The sequence below is a fragment of the Vanellus vanellus genome, assembly GCF_965231255.1.
Source record: "Vanellus vanellus genome assembly, chromosome: 19".
NCBI classification, from domain to species: domain Eukaryota; kingdom Metazoa; phylum Chordata; class Aves; order Charadriiformes; family Charadriidae; genus Vanellus; species Vanellus vanellus.
In genome coordinates, this window is record NC_138924.1 from 1,302,570 (window position 1) to 1,319,880 (window position 17,311).

Here is a 17,311-nt window from a genome sequence, read left to right on the forward strand (position 1 = left end):
ACTGGTATTTCCAATTTTTCTTGGGCCGACTGGGTATCAGGTCCTTCAGCCTGAAGGATAAGGGAGGAGGGGCAGGGTTGAGTGCAGCCCTCCCGTGGGTGGAGAAGCTCCTCTTCCCTATCTCCTCCACATCCTCCTCCCACCTTTCCAATCCCCGCTGCGTGCTGGTTTCCACCTCTCCTGAAGAGGTGCCCACGGCGTTTTGACTCCGTCCTCTTTGGTTCTTTTCTTTAGCAATAGTAAGAAATTCTCGAGTAATAATATTTGCTTTGTAGCAAATCCTATAAACAGCGTTGTACAAAAAAAAAATCTAATTTATTATGGTGCTTTTGAACTAATTCGCTGAGATATCGGGACAGCAGCAACGTTATAATTTAACAGTTAATTCAAGTAACCTTTTCCAGAGAGACGCCTTAGGCGGCTGCTTTTCCTGGGTCGTAAGGATAAATTTATCCTCGAGACGACCCTAACGAGTGCCTAAGAAGGGGGAATGTGCTGCAGCTACCTTGCAGGAGGTTTTTTTGAATGAGAGTTAGCATCTTGCTAATTTCTAGAATAAAACCCTCTGCCCTCTTTTGTTGAATTTGCCTTACGCCTGTGTTTACCGCCCACTTGGTTGTGTCGAAACTCCCGCCTGCCAATTATCTCCTACTACGTTCATTTAAATATCTGCCTCGCTTTTGCGAGTGGGTTGTTTTCCACCCGCCTTCTCCCTCTTGCTTTACAGCCGTGAGTTTCCCGTGAGTGCAACTTGTCTCGTGCGCTGCTGCTCGGTCTGGTCCTTAGGTGTGCTGTGAGCATCCCTGCCTCCTCCCCGTGGTGCTGGTGTTGGGCTCCGTGTCCGTCAGCCATGTGTAGCACAGGGAATGGTCCTGAAATCCTCTCCCTTTCTCCTCTCTTCGGGGTTCTCCGTTAACTGGGTGAAATGAATGGCTGATGAGCTCAGAAAAGGGGCTGTCATCATCACCTCCGTCTTTAATAGCAGAACTAGTTGTTTGCTGGGTATGCAGCCCCTTGAGCTGGAAGACGGGGACCAGAATGAGACCTCCATAATCCAAGAGGAAATGGTCAGTGACCTGCTGCACCACCTGGACGTACACAAGTCTATGGGGCCGGATGGGTTACACTCAAGAGGGATGAAGGAGTTGGTGGATGTGTTCACCAGATCACTGTTCATAATTTATCAGCAGTCCTGGCTAACCGGAGAGGTCCCAACGGGTTGGAGATTAGCAGATGTGAAGGCCAGAAAGGCCAGAAATAGGATCTGGGGAACTACAGAACTGTCAGGCTGACCTCGGTGCTGGGGAAGCTTATGGAGCAGATCATCCTGAGTGCTGTTACATACTGTTTACAGGGCACCCAGGCAATCAGGCCCAGTCAACACGGGTTCATGAAGGGCAGGTCCTGCTTAACGAACCTGATCCCCTTCGATAACAAGGTGACCCACTTGGTGGATGAGGGAAAGGCTGTGGATGTTATTTATCTGGACTTCAGTAAAACATTCTCATGAAAAAACTGGCTCCCCAAGGCTTGGACGGGCGTACAGTCTGCTGGATCAAACACTGGCTGGATGGACGGCCCTGAGAGTGGTGGTGAATGGAGTTAAATCCAGTTGGTGGCTGATCACAAGTGGTGTTCCACGGGGCTCAGTGGTGGGGCCACTCCTGTTTAATATCTTTATTAATGATCTTGATCAGGGGATTGAGAGCACCGAGTTAGGTGGGAGCGTTGATCTGCTTGAGGGTAGGAGAGCTCTTCAGAGGGACCTGGACAGGCTGGATTGATGGGCCGAGGGCAGTGGTGTGAGGTTCAACAAGGCCGAGTGCCGGGTCCTGCACTTGGGTCACACCAACCCCGTGGACGCCACAGGCTTGGGGAGGAGTGGCTGGAGAAGGGCCTGGGGGTGTTGGTGGACGGTGGCTGAATATGAGCCAGCAGTGTGCTCAGGTGGCCAAGAAGGCCATCGGCATCCTGGCCTTTATCAGGAACAGTGTGGCCAGCAGGGCTAGAGAAGTGATTGTCCCACTGTACTCAGCACTGGTGAGGCCACACCTTGAGTGCTCTGTTCAGTTTTGGGTGCTGCAATGGCCCAGGGAAGTGGTTGAATCGCCATCCTTGGATGTATTTAAAAGCTGTCTAGATATGGTGTTCAGGGACATGGTTTAGAAATGGGCATGGTAGAGTTTGATAACGGTTGGACTCGATGATCTTAAAGGTCTTTTCCAGCCATAACGATCCTATGATCCTTTTTTGCCTTAATAAATGGATACACCTGAATTCCACAAGCAGATCCGAGTCCGTACTCTGGATGCAGATATTCCCTCGTGGTGTGGGTACCATCCTGTGCCCCAGACCGCCCTTGTCTCACCAGTTGCGTTACAACTGGTGGATGTGGGCTGGGTTAGTGTTCCGTTCTCCAGCGGTGCAGCAGGGTGAGCCTGGCATCCACAAAATGACCCAAAGCGACTGGTTTTTAGGAAGGTCCCTGTAACCATTTCGTTTCCCATAGCCCGGATGCAGTGCTGTGGGTACTCAGGGTACCGCCAAGGTGGGTGTCATGGGTAGTCTGAACTGAAACGAGTTGAGGGGGAGATAGTAGCCCTGGTCAAAAGCTCTCGTTGCTCTCCATCAACCAAGAAATCTCCCCAGCAAAGAGGGAATCTTTTCCTTCCCACTGTGTTTTCCAGCATTGCCCATGTCTGTACCATGGGGGCTCGGATGGGATGCAAAGGCTTCCCGTGCGTCCTGGCTGGGCTTGCAGAAGGATTGGATAGTAGGAAACATTTTTTCACTGAAAGGGTTATGAAACATTGGAAGAGGCTGCCCAGGGAGGGGGTGGATTCGCCATCCCTGGAGGTGGTTAAAAAAAGGATAGATATGGTACTTGGGGACATGGTTTAGAAGTGGTTTTGTCAGGGTAAGGTAATGGTTGGACTTGATGATCTTAAAGGTCCCTTCCAACCTCAGCGATTCTATGATTCTGTGATTCTAAGGCTCGAGAGGTTGGGTGAAAGGCGTTGAAGTTGTTCCATGCTGAGCATTTCATCTATATTTAGGGAGGAAAAGGAAGCACTTAGCTACCAGCTGCAGATTGACTAACAAGGGTTATATTAGAGAAAAAGAGTCCATCGCATTTTATTTCCTTCCTGCCTTGCAAAGCACTTGGAGAGCGTAAGCTGTCCTTGTGACCCGGCAGCCCAGATCCAGAATTTGGACCATGTTCTCTGCTCGCTCACCCGTCAGAGTTACCCTGTACCTGTGCCACCGTTACAGGGCAAGGAGAAAAGCAAACTTGGGTTGCTGCTTCGTGTCAAAAGGTCACCAGATACGTGCAACAAGGTTCAACCAGGCCAAGCGCAGGGTCCTGCACGTGGTTGGGGGCAATCCCAAGGACAAATTCAGGCTGGGTGGAGAATGGCTGGAGAGCAGCCCTGAGGAGAAGGACCTGGGGTTGTTGGTGGATGAGAAGCTCACCGTGAGCCGGCAATGTGCAATCGCAGCCCAGAAAGCCACCAGCATCCCAGGCTGCGTCCCCAGCAGCGTGGCCAGCAGGGCGAGGGGGAGCCTGTGCCCCTCTGCTCTGCTCTGGGGAGACCCCACCTGGAATACTGGTGTCCAGCTCTGGGGCCCTCAACATAAGAAGGACACGGACCTCTTGGAGTGGGTCCAGAGGAGGCCACAAAGATGCTGCGAGGGCTGGAGCCCCTCTGCCAGGAGGACAGGCTGGGAGAGTTGGGGGGGTTCAGCCTGGAGAAGAGAAGGCTCCAGGGAGACCTTAGAGCCCCTTCCAGTCCCTAAAGTGGCTCCAGGAGAGCTGGGGAGGGACTTTTTACAAAGGCATGGAGTCATAGGACAAGAGGAAATGGCTTCAAACTGGAAGAGGGGAGATTTAGATGAGATATGAGGAAGAATTTCTTGACTGTGAGGGCAGTGAGCCCCTGGCGCAGGTTGCCCCGAGAATCTGTGGCTGCCCCATCCCTGGAGGTGTTCAAGGCCAGGTTGGACGGGGCTTGGAGCAACCTGGGCTGGGGGGAGGTGTAGAAGGTAGAAGGAGATGATTTTCAAGGTCCCTTCCAACCTAAACCATTCTACGCTTCTTTGAACATCCCGGTGTCTGCAGCAGACGCAGGGGATGGGGTTACTCCCAGCTGAGGACACGGTGTCTTAGTAGCCAAAGAACAGCCTTAGCTGAGGCGTGAGTATGAAATGTTACATTTCCCAAAGGCTGTTTTCTTTTTTTCCATTGTCTCCTTCCAAATAGGAAGGTGGCTCTGCTGCGCTTGATCTGTTAGTTATTAAAAGAAGATCACAGTGGTGCTAGAGTAATCCATTCTTCATCCATCGGAATTAAATCTGTCTGGATGTCGCCCTTGTTTAATTGGCAGATGAGATGTTCCGCTCTGCGGCTGGTAAGGATTAACAAAAAAAAAAAAAAAAAAAAAAAAATAGAAATCATCAGCAATAATGAGTCTTTTCTTTAGAATAACTCAGGCAAGATTAGATGTGATAAGTAGAAGCTAACGAGTTGCGGAGGAGCGGTGCCGTGGGCACGGGGGCCGTACGGCGCGGGGAGGGATGGTGCCCCCGGCAGCGCAGGGGTGGGGGTCAGCGGTGGTTTGGTTTGGGGTGACCTTTTTATTGCACTCCAGGAAAACACAACAGCAGATGCCATTTCCAGGCATATTCTAGTTGCCACCTTTGGCGGGCGTTTCATCTACTTTAATGCTTCTGATTGCTAACGAGCACTTATTTAAGTCCCTGAATGTCTAAGTGCCAGGTTACTTCTTGTTTCCGTCTGAAATAGATGGAAACCTTTGGTACTGTTAACTGGTCAGAGATACTGCCTGCGGAGCTGCTGCAGGCGTTAAAGCTCGGTTGTTCCCGGGGCTCGGTGTCCCTCGGCAGATTTTCTTTTAGCCCCACGGACATGGGATGTGGTGAGGCTCTCGCCTCTCCGTGCCCGCTGTCCTGTTTCACTGGTTTTTACCTTGTATTGCACGCATTTGTAACTTAATAACCAGCTTAATTTTAATTTTCCCTCCCCTAAAGCCCGAGGTTACGACTGGTAATTAAAAAGAAAAGTTTTTTAGCTTTTTAACAAGCACCGTGATCCTGTTGAGATAAATGAATCTACAGTATTTCTGCTGCTTTTCCTGAGTGGCTCCAGTTCAGTCACTTCCATTGTCAAACAAAAGCAGCCATAAATAATTGTGTGCCTTAATTAGATGAGAAACTGTGTGTAATAATTCAATGAATTATTTGTTTGACTTGGAAAGCTCCATACTGGCAGGTGGCGAAAATAGTCAGAGCAGTTGCGCGGTGTAAGTGCTTTGCGCTCCCATTATATATGATATGTTTTAATAATCTGCGCGAAAGCGTAAAAGCTCTTTTGTTTATTGCCACGATGGACTGTCTTCAAATTTAAATTAAGGAGCTCGAGGTTGGAGCTATCAAGATCATTTTTCCAGCTGCCTTTTTGTCGTCGTGCCCGGACGGTGGAGACCCAGTGGTAGAAAACCAGTAGCTGGAAGTGCTGCATCGCACATCTGGAGCGGTACCTAATTCCCAAGTAACGCACGTGCCACGGCATTCCCCTCTGCTCAGCCAACTCCTCTTTCAACGAACGCTCTTAAACGTTTCTACGCCAAGTGACCTCGGGAAGCGAAATGGGAAGGTGTGACGTTATTTTTCGGAAGGGGGATGGTAAAGGTAACGACTCACGGGTCAGCCGCGGCGAGTGCGGGATGAACGTACCCCTCCCGGCTTCTCGCACCGCCTCGGCTGCTGTGGGATTTGAATTCCCCCCTGCCTGCATGAGCCCGGCTGTGCCGACTCCAAACTTCACGAGACTTCTGTCTGGTCTACTGTAGAAAATCCAGATGTGTGCGTTACCCCACCCCGTGCGTGGATGGGGTTCACAGAGCGATTCTCTGCAGGCTTTGTGCTGCTTCTTCAGGACCGCCACGCTGCAGCAGACCTGGGGTCTGCGGGTGTCCCCTGGGGTCTGCAGGTGTCCCCTGGGCTCTGCGATGACAATGACAATGTGAGAGGGAATAAAAGGGATGGTGGGTGTTTGACTCCTGCCCAGACACGTGTGATGGATTTATTTTTGTGTTCGGAGACGTTTATCACTGCAGATGGATGAAACTTGCAGTGTTTTGATGCTGCTGAATTGTTCCAGCTGCTGCCAGCGGTGCTAAGGAGAAGAGGTTCTGCTATGGATTTTTTTTTTTTTTTTCCTCAAAATACTCTTAATATCACGGAATCACGGAGTTTTCAGAGCTGGAAGGGACCTCTAGAGATCATTTAGCCCAACTCCCCTGCCAAAGCAGGAGTGCCCAGAGCACATCACTCAGGACGGCATCCAGGTGGGTCTTGAAAACCTCCAGCGAAGGGGACTCCCCCCCCTCCCTGGGCAGCCTGTGCCACTGCTCTGTCACCCTCACCGTAAAGAAGTTTCTCCGTGTATTTGAATGGAACTTCCTGTGTTCCATCTTGTGCCCATTACCCCTCGTCCTGTCACTGGGAACCACTGCAAAGAATCTGTGCCTGTGTGGGACGAGTGGTCTTCAGTCTCCCCACGGGCCGTGAGCTCACTCCACCTGAGACACGCGGTCTGCACGGCCGGCAGGAGGCTGCACGGGCACTCGAAAGCAAGTTTTTGAGTTTCAGGACCGTAGGTATGTGTAAGCATGGAATTAAAAATAGATACATGTGCTTAAGACTTGTGTGCAAAGCCACACTCCATCTCCCCCGAATAATGCTGTTCCTTAGTAGCCGAAGAATGTATTTAAGCTCAGCAAAGAAAGTATTTCAAGGGAAGCCACTGAAAAATGTACTGAGGGTATCCTGACTGCTTCTCCAAAGATAATTCAAAGATAAGTTTTCTTTCACAGGAAGGAATGTAAATGGAGTGTGGTAGTGGTTTGGGGTTGTTTTTAATCTCTCTGTGTGTTTAAATGCTCAGGCGGTGCAGGGACGGTAATGTTTGCAGGCTCTGAATGCGTTACTTCCCTTAAAAAAAAAAAAAAAAAAAAAAAAAAAAAGAGAGAGAGAAAAAAAAAAAGCCCCAAAAGAAGTCTTTGTACACGAAGTGATTTTGTTATTTTTATTTTATATATTTTTTGGAAAGCAAACCCCTGCCTGCAACACTGAATGCGTCTTGCGGCCCTGGTCACCAAAGGCACAGGTGACTGGGTTCGGTTGGGGGGTTGGTTGGGGGGTTGGTTTGGGGGGTTGGTTGGGGGGTTGGTTTGGGGGGTTGGTTTGGGGGTGGCAGCCGGGAAGGAGCTGTGCGGACGGGGCTGGATTGAGCCGCTGCGCGGGGAGATGAGATGGGGAGCGGGACACCCCGGCAGCGCGGAGCCCCTGCCTCGGCCGTCGGCTTGTGTTGCTTGGCCGGGATTTTAACCGGCAGGGAGAAGGCTTCATCATTTTGGAGTTGGCAAAGAGCATTAAACCCGAAGAGTTGGGTTTGACCTGTTTTTCGGCACGGGACGTAAAAACGTGGGCAGGGGAGCGCGGGGCCTGCTAGCCGTGTAAAGGCCGAGCCGCTGACATTTGCTATCGCAAAACGTCCCTTTAACGTCTCACCCTGTGCACCAACCAAAATAAGCGTCGACTGAAATGTTTGGCATAAGCAGGTTTTAAACCGCTGGGAATCGCAACGGGAAAAGCCGCCGGAGGAGCCGTGGGCTCTCCCTGCCCTCCGGGACGATGCTGCACCGGTGGCTGTGCCGCTGACGCACACACTGCCTGCCCTGCTTACCACACAGGGATATTTATTTTTTGGAGGGGTGTGGTCTCTACAATTACCCATAAAACTGCTGTATTTAACCGCTGGATCCTGTGCGTCTGCCGGGGGAAGAATCCGTTTGTTGGACTGCTAAATCTTCGTGACTTCAAGTAATAAAAGAGGCACCCAAAGCGTTGCTTTCTCCTCCCGCTCTTCCCTCAGCTCCGTGGGGAACGGAGCCCATGGCAGAGATGTTTCTCCGTGGGTCCTCTCCCCATCGGGGACGGACTCTGTCCTTCCAACTCAGGGTTTGCCGCGCTGTTCTGCTTTATTCTCTTATGCTGCCCGTACTATTTAGTCCTTTCCTGAAAATACATTGATTTTGGTTTATTTTTTGGTAGAGAAAGACCAGAGTGAACGGATGAAGAGGAGCCTCCTCGTTTCAGTGTGGGTTGTTTTTTTTTTTTTTCACTCTGAAGAAAATATAACATTACCCTTGTTAGGACAAGCTAATTGATTTTTGGCTGGCTTCCATTTTTCAGCATTAGCGTTTCGTGTGTCACCATCTCTGCCTCTCTTCTGTATTTCATCCCTTCGTACAAACCCTGTGTTTATTTCTCGGCAATTATGCATGTCTGGAGGAATGTAGTAAATTGTACTACTGTATTGGCTTCGCTATATGCATAGGTTTTTTACCCCCCAAAAATTGCTTATGCAAATAAGTTGATAAGAAAAGAAATCTGTAGTGTTGCGGTTCTTCTCCTTCATGAATGTTGATGGGTTCCTGTAGCAAGAAGCTGCTCTCTCGGCAGTCGGAGCAGCTGTAAACTTATTGCAAAAGATAATTTAAAGAAATTTCCTGGTCGTATCCACTCTTGTGAGTTATAAGAGAAAAGGGAGGGTTCAGCCATGCCCTGTTGATGCTCCCATCATTTTGGTCCTGGCTCCTGATTGTCTTTGCTGTGTATATATTAGTTTTGCTGTAGACTCTTTGCGGCACTGGCCATGGCCATGGCCAACGCAACCTCAGGGAGGCAGCTCCATCCTTTCACGCCGGTGCCCCATGGCTCCCCTGGACCACGGCCAGCCCAGCCGTGCTGCTCCTGGCAAAGGTCTGCAACCCCTTCCCAGACGTCCTCGGTGATGGGGTGGCCCAGTGTCACCCCTAGACCTGCTGGAAGATCATTATGAGATCCCCCTTCGTCATTTCCTTTGCCTCTCATTTTCCCAGCGGTAACGTCTGCTCACCGCAACACTCCTTGCCCTGCCTGTAGGATCGGCAAAAATCAGGGAAGTTTGGCGTTGCTGTGCACCCGTACGGCGTCCGTAGGGAGCGATCGGTGGTGGGACCATGGGGACCAGAGCTCGGGAACCTTGGGCGCATGAGCTCTGAGGGGAAGGCGTGCACTGGCCGCGGGGTCATCTCGCTGCTCGGGCAAAGCCCTCGGGAAGGGCGAGTTCGCCTTTCCAGACAACACAACTCCTTCAGAGCCGGCTGAAGCAGCTTTATTACTTTTTTTTTTTTTTTTATGATGCTAGCTTAAAAAAATAAAAAAAAAAAAAAGAAAAGGAAGGGTTTCAACTGTTTGTCTTTTGTCGAAGTATTTATCACCTTAAAAGACTTTACCAGGTAGTGAAAAATTCAATAAAATACCTGAGCGCATTAGTCTGAAATACCACTGATGTTTAGCATTGGCTCCCCTGCTATATGTGGATGTTGGGAAACTATTTTGAGTCTTAAATCTTTTGTTATCTGTGGAATAATCACAAAAGTGTTAAAATCCAATCTGTAAATCTTGTGGGCAGTTGAGGCTGCTCTCCCCCCACCCCGTGTTTGTCTGGGTTTTATTCCTCAGCAGAAGTAATTGCCTGCCATGACACACTTAAAGGATTGCTCCCATTTCTGCGTGTTTTATAGCCGAGCTCTTGCGGCACTAAAAATATTTAATATTATTTAATCTGCTGCTGTAATGAATCCCAGACAGCCTTCCTTTGGTGGTTCTGCTGGGAATGGTAGCATCACCTTAGTCTGCGGCAGACGGCTCCCAGCCTTAATAGCTCCGATGTGTCAGGAGCTGCACGCTCAGATGGAGTCAAAATTAAATAGCTTTAAAATCTCGCTTTGATCCAGCCAAAGTTCAGGACATGGAGCACTGGAAGCGGTTGGTGCAAACCTGCAGGGTTGGCTCGGTTGCTTCCAGCTGCCACCTCTGGTACCATGGGGAAGGTCCATCACCTGTGAGATCTGCTGGGCTTCATGCAGCTGGTGGAGGTCCAGCCCTCAGCTTGATGGGATTAAACCGGAGCTCCAGCAAGGGAGTGGGTTCGTCCCCAGGAAAACCCGGGTAGGGCTGTACGCTAAGGGGAGCGAGCGATGAGGGGAGGAGAGGACAGAGGTCCTTCCCGCCACTCGCCAACCCACCACTCACCATCCCACCTCGCTCAGGAGCACAAGCCGGCACCCAGTGGGCTGGCTGCGTCCTCCCTCCCTCCCCTACGCGCTTCCTCCAGTGGCCTCTGAAAGCTTTGCTGCCTGACTCTGGGCGATGGGGACTTTTGGGAACTGGTGTTGGGAGATCTTCGGTTTTATTCCTTTCTGCTGCTAGCCTCACCCAAGGTCGTTAACTCCATTGAAGAACAGCTGTTGTGGTGACATACAGCCATGATATAGGGGGGGAAAAAATAGTTGGCTTCTAAAAAGAGAGAAACCATCTAATTGTGTCCCAGAAAGTCATGTCAGATACTCTCATCCCTGTATCAGAGATGGCTTCTGCCCTCAGCTGGGCAGTGATGGTGTTATACGGATGATGAAGCTTCTGTGGATGACGACAGCACCAGTGCTGCCAGCCCGTTCAGAGGACACTGGTTTTTTACCCACCCATTACCAATTAAACCGGTTGTGAGGGCAGCTGCCGTACCATTGACTGGCTTGGCAGAGCAATGGTCTGAGCAGGGCTTATTCGAGAAATAGTTCTCAATATCTCCTGCAGGGAATAGTACTCCGTTTCCATGCCGTTTCTGGCTTTAAGGTTCTGGAGAGGCAGATTTCTGTGTTGGTGTTTGGGTTGGGGGTGGTGACTGTGGTCCGTACCCTCGTTTCACCTGGGCTGGGTGGCACCAGCATCTCCTGTGGCTTTGGTGCTCTTGCTGAGCCACTCTTGACTCCGGGGTTACCGGCTCATTGGAAGCTCCCCCTTTCCTCCTGTGATTAGAGCATCCTATTGGTTTTCAAGGAAATGGGCTTTACCAAATTTCATATTCAGTTGGGTTCAAGTCTCGGCAGCTTTTTTGTTCTTTATGTGCTGGGTTTCTCTAGTTGGCCTCAAGTCTATCTAGGGACCCTTTTGACACGTTAGGAGTGCTCCATACCCATCTTGGCAACAAGCTTGACAGCTCGTTGTGCGCTCAATGACTCTCCAATAAAGGCTTTGCTGAATCCTGTGGGTTTTGGGGGGGGGGTTGTTGCCCTTAATGTGTGTGAAAATTTGCTGATGAGCGTTAGTAAATCAAATTTGGAGGGGCAGGGAGTCTTACGCGGGGTATGAACGTGCCACCTGGCTCCTCCACGCACATTGGGAGGGAGGTTCAGGTCTCCTGAGCCTGGATCCTCTTTGGGACCGGCTGCTTCGCAGGCACTCTGTTGCCTCCTCTGCTATCGCTTTACTTCTGGCCGCGCACACTGGAGAGGACGTGGCACCTTGGGGAAACGTGGCCTCCACGTTAGCATACGAAGGACGAGCGTTGGGCGAGTTTATTTATGGAGAGACTCGTTCCCCGCTGTTATGACTCGGCAGTCTCACGTCTCCGCTCCGCGCAGAGGATGACTCCTGCAAGAGTTGGCTGTAATTACGCAGGCAGCAATAGATTAGCATTAGCAATGTGTGATTGCAAAATTTCGCGGGTGTCAGCAGTTTTTCCGACCAAAAAAGCTTTTAGCTCTTGGGCAGAAAGTCAAGTGCCATTTTAAATGCATAGCCATCAGGTTTCTGAAAAAACCGACCAGGGAGTCAGTCTGTTTTCCCTCTTTTTTTTTTTTTTTTTCCTTTTTTTTTTTTCTTTTTTTTTTTTTTTTTTTTGGATGAAGTGCATAATAAGCTCTCAGCTCAGATAAATCCTAATTGAGGATTCAGTCAAGGCTGTTGCTAAATTAGCAGAGCAGGTCTGCTAGACAAATGCAGCTTCAGCTTGTCAAAATGAGCAATTCTTAAAATTCTCACACGGAAAGAGGATTCGTGTCATTAAACCTCTTTATCTTCCTCCGTTCCCAAACACAACCCTCTTGCCCATTTCAAGAATCCCCCAAATGCATCCCAATCACCGCAGCGCATGGTTCTCATGTTGCTCCCGTACCACTTTGCCAGGCTGTGGCTGCCCTGGAGACAGTGTCACACGCCCAGAATAGTGGCTTTGCTTGACCTTGGAAAGGTCCCTTCATCGAGGTGTACCTGGGCATCACTCTCAAATTTATAGGTTTCCTCGAGGGCCCTTCCAGTGCCCCACACCAAGGTCTTTCAGGTATAAGTGACACCTGGGAAGTGCAGACACACTGAGGAAGGATTTGGGATGCAGCATGGAAGCATTTCTCCTGGCAAAGTGGGGCTGAAGTGGTGGTAGAATCTGGTACTTTGAAGGGTCCAGCAAATGACCCAACCGTCATAGAATCATAGAATGGTTTAGGTTGGAAGGGACCTTGAAGATCATCCAGTTCCATTCCGCTGCTCTGAGCAGGGGCACCTCCCACCAGCCCAGGTTGCTCCAAGCAACCTCCAGGTTGCGTTCAACCTGGCCTTGAACACCTCCAGGGATGGAGCAGCCACAGCTTCTCGGGGCAACCTGCGCCAGGGGCTCACCGCCCTCACAGCCAAGAATTTCTTCCTCATATCTCATCCAAATCTCCCCTCTTCCAGTTTGAAGCCATTCCCCCTCATCCTATCACTCCATGCTCTTGTAAAAAGTCCTTCCCCGGCTCTCCTGGAGCCCCTTTAAGGACTGGAAGGGGCTCTGAGGTCTCCCCGCAGCCTTCTCTTCTCCAGGCTGAACCCCCCAACTCTCCCAGCCTCTCCTCCCAGCAGAGGGGCTCTAGTCCTCGGATCAGCTTCATGGCCTACTCTGGCCCCGCTCCAATCGGTCTATGTCTTTCCTATGTTGGGGACTCCAGAGGTGGAGGCAGCACTCCAGGTGGGGTCTGCCCAGAGCAGAGCAGAGGGGCAGAATCCCCTCCCTGGTCCTGCTGGCCACACTTCTTCTGATGCAGCCCTGGATGCGGTCGGCCTTCTGGGCTGCGATGGCACACTGCCAGCTCATGTTGAGCTTCTCGACAATCAGCGCCCCCAGGGCCTTCTCAGGGCTGCTCTCCAGCCATTCCCCGCCCAGCCTGGAGTTGTGCTCAAACCCTCATGGAGATGATCTGTTGGTAGACAGCACTAAATGCCTAAAGCTGTAAGAAAAATGGCCATCCTGGGTCTGTGTGTGTTGCCAAACCTCAGGGATGAAATGTGGCTTAGAAACAATGAGTTCTGGATATTTGTCCACCTGATTATTTTTTTTTTTCCTGTTGAAGCCGCTATCTTGCATTAGTTTCTGGGTGGCTTTACCCTGGACCTTACCGGGGCTAGAAAATTAAAAAAGGATACAGCTGGGTAACCAATTTAATGTGCCCCCAGCTTGTCTTAGCGTGAATGTGGTACGTGGTGCTCCTCGCTGCTCCCTGGCTCGGTAACGTGGTTTTTCCTTCCTTCCAGTTCAAGGTCCGCGGGGAGTGGTGCACCTGGATCAACTACGACCGCTTCCAGGAGCTGGTGCGAGAACACGAGAGGAGTGGCGGCTCCAAGACTTTCACAGCGGCCGATTACACGGCCAAAACTCCTCGCTGGGCGCTGTTTGGCTCCGGAGAAAGGGGATTCGATCCCTCGGACGTGAGATACCAGCGGAAGAACAAAGCGAGGGACATCTCTGGGTGCTGAGGTCAGGCTTGTGGCTCTCCCAACTCTGGGCTGGCCGCTGAGCTTTGGTCTCCGTTTCTAGGCTAACATCGATTTTTTTTTTTTTTCTTTAATCTATTCACCTAGATTTTTCTGACGTTTGATATTGAGAAGGAGGGTAAAGCCTTTATTTAACCTTTCCCTCCTGGTTTTAGGGCTTCTTGGATGAAAATATTTATAAATGCTCTTTATCTGAAGATAACGCACAAACGGTGCGCGCCGGCAATTTGTCGTAACTGGCAGCGTGACGGGGGAGGCGGTGGAGAGTGTTTGGAGTTGGACGGGGAGGGGGGAGCGTTCGTTTGAGCTCGGGGCTCTGCTGCAAAGAGAGCCCAGCACGATCTGGCACCCCGCTCGGCAGCGAAACGTTCTGCATCCGTAAGGACAAGCGCCACGGGACTTCAATGCCGCGGACTGGTTGGATCTGTGCAGGTGGGACCGCGGAAAGATCTGGATCTAAAAGCCTGAGCCCTGCTGGAAATATCATTGTAGAGACAGTAACAAAGGTTTATGTGTTTTAAACGCTGGTGCCAATTCCAATAAAGACCCCAACCCCAAGAAGCTGAAATTTTGGAATGGTGTAACAGCACCGCTCTTAACATCCTCTGCAGCTTCTGATAACTCTCCAAATATTTTCCACCTTCAGGGGTCTGGGAGCGAATATTTTCCAAGTAGTTTTATCCCGCTCCCCCAACAACACGTATAATTCTTCAAAGCCCTGTGCGTGTCCAGTGTCCTGCTGGTGGTGAGGACGTGCTGTGGGGAGCCAACAGCGTTGTCCAGCGGTGGGACGGCTTCCTTCGCTCCACGTGGACAAACCAACGGTGTCGCTGCTGCTTTGGTAAACTGCTGGAAATGAAAACCGAATCTGGTGGAGGTCTCTTGTCCAGAAACCAACTCTTTTAGTCTGGAGAGGTGACGGCTGGCACGAGGTCCGGTGACACGTCCCCGGGTGTTGTTCTCGGAGCCCCTGGGCCGTTCCTGGAGCTCCGCTCGGAGTTCCTGCAGCCTGGCTGGAAAATTGCATTTAAACGAGAGGGAGGCGGGTTGTTTTCCGGTGGGAAAATCCCCACTTTTGCGTGCCGACAGCCTTTCCCTATCTCTTTACGCAACACCTGCGTCGGTGGCAGCCCCCGGCGAGCTGTGGAGCTTCGGGGTGCAATCACCCCAGCCCAGACCCTCAGCGTCCGCCTCTGCCTTCAGGTGCCCAATCCCAAACTCGGCTACAACGCTGCGGCTCCCCGGCCAGCCTCCCGCGCCCCTGCCCGCCGCCTCCACCCTTCGCCACGTGCCCAGGGCTGCGGCGTGGGAGGGCAACGGGGCTCCTCCATGACCTCAATCTGCTGCAGGGGGGCTTGACCTGCTCCAGCTGAAGCCACGGAGCCTGAGGGAACCAGTGGGAACCAGTGGGAACCAGCTGCAGGAAGGGGTTTAATTTAGACCCAGGGGTGGAGGCTGCCGGTGAGATGAAAAACTCAGTCGTGCCGGAGTGTTTGTGTTCTCCAGGAGCACAGGTCAGAGGTGTTCACAACGCTCCCACCTTAACGGCGAGGTCCATCAGCGCCCGCAGCACTGGGGGTAGGACTGTTCCTGAGATTGTGATTTTTATTTTTTTTTTAAAAGAACCTCATTTCTTAAACTGTAAAAAGGGTTTCTAAAGAAGAAAGACAATAAAGTCATTTTCCCTAGAGCGCCTTTGTGCGTCGTTGCTGTATGAGGCTTTGTGAGAGGGGACACGAAAGGGATTTTAAGGAGATCAAAAGCACAAACATTGCAAAATATCTTCTTTTTATCTCAGTGGAAGGGAGGGCATCTGTGTGTCCATGGATGATGGAGAGGGCTCTTAGCTGATGGGAGGCTGCTGTGACAGGTCGGTCACCTGGCTCCTCTCCCCGGAGCGCTGAATGAAGGTTGGAGGTGGTGAGAAGAAGTCATCGTGCTTCCTCAGGCCAATGCCGAGCAGGACACAGGTGGCACCAACAAGCCCTGGGGTGGGACAGGACATTTTCAAGCCATCTCTCCGTCTTCCTACCGCAGAAACCCGACACGATAACGTTGCTGCTGTGTGTACGTTGCATCACCAATGTCCAACTGTGGGACTCTCGACCTCGAGGTGTCCATGCTGTGTGATTGCACCTGGCTGGAGGCTGAGCTCGGTGTGCCAGGCGTCCCAGCCAGGCTGGTGAGACCCTGTGCCCAGGCCACCATGTGTCACAGCCTGTCCTGAAAGCTGCCGTTGGGGTGTGCCAGGCCATGGTCATGGTGAGAGCTGATCTTCTGGGCTGCTGGTGCTACTTCCTACCTAAGACATGTCCATGTGTTTCATCCTTCACAGCCCTGTTCGTGGGAGCTGGTGAGTACCAAGCTGAGCTGGGAGGGCACTTGCTTGTTGCCTTCTTCCACCAGAAAACCATTCTTGTTGTGTTCTTGGTGACACACTTTGCTGTTCAGTGAATGGTGGAGGAAAGACACGGATTCACTGAGGCACTGAAAACTCTGGGTGAGGATCTTTGTGTATTGGGGTCAGTGGTGGGCACCTGTCTTCAAGCAAGGTCTCCAAAATGACTTTTTCTTCCTTTCCTGACCATATTTTAAAAAAAAGAAAACAACAACAAACTCCTAAATCCTCATGGGAGGTTAGTCTTAGGGATTTGATTTCCTTGAGAAACAGGCTAGAGAGAGGACGCTCTCCTTTCCTCTCAGGGAGAAGGATTTGTCCTGTTCCCACCACAGCTTCACCAGAGGCGATCCCATCCTCTGCTCAATCACTCCTCTCTTCTCTTGGTCACGTTTGACACCGTTTAACTCCTGTCTGGGCTTTGGGGTGGAGGTTAGCGGTGCTAGAAAGCCCACGTGCTCCGTGCTGAAAGATTTGAAGCTGTTAACAGGAAAAAAAAAATGTTTACTAGTGAGACCGGTACTCTGACTCCCGCTTCCCATGGGAAGGATGCTGTGTGGAGAAGGTGACTTCTCAGAAATTCCCAGTGTTGGACCACACTGGAATTAAAAACTGTTGTGCTCTAGGCTTATTTTGCAGAACTAATGTAGTTTGAGTAAAAATACCAGGGGTGAGATGCAGCTACCTGAACGCAGATGTTTAATAGGCGCAGAGACCTCTACAGCCACCAGCTCTGCTCTGCAAGACTCGGAAGACCTTGGAAGTCACATCCACCAGCCCAGGTACTCATCCCAGGGCATCTCCCAAGCCACCAGGTGTGTGTTTAGGTAGTGGTCTTCCCTGTTTTCTCATCAGCTGTGGGATTACAGTCATCGTCGTTCTTCTGTGTGACCTCTTGTAACGGTAGAGCATGGGGGGACCTTCCCCAAGGGAAGGGAAGTTCTGCACGCCGTAAGAAATCAAGGTCTGCAAGTGTTTCACTGTCTCTTCATCACCAACCTCCTGTGGGTCGGGTTAACTGAGGTCAGTGGCAGCTTAGGCAAGACGTGAGCTTTTTGTGGGCCTCTCGTTAACCCTGGAGCGTCAGTTCACGTTGGGCGCAGCTGGAGTTTTGAGCCAGCGGGTTTGGTGTCCGCCGTAACCCACCACATTCCCCTCGATGGCCGCCAGCTCTTCTGCACCTATTCCTCCTTCCTG

General features: G+C 51.2%; 1 protein-coding gene across 1 annotated transcript in view; it reads left to right on the plus strand.

Moving 5' to 3' along the window:
* LOC309679753 (S-adenosyl-L-methionine-dependent tRNA 4-demethylwyosine synthase TYW1-like) overlaps positions 1-13,866 on the plus strand; it is a gene marked incomplete at its 5' end in the record, with an annotated part of 124,535 nt that extends 110,669 nt beyond the window's left edge. The window contains one exon of the mRNA XM_082493140.1: positions 13,477-13,866. Within this exon, the coding sequence (XP_082349266.1) occupies positions 13,477-13,698 (222 nt within the window). The 3' untranslated portion in view covers positions 13,699-13,866. The remainder of the gene's footprint in view (positions 1-13,476) is intronic.
* Positions 13,867-17,311: the final 3,445 nt, after the last annotated feature.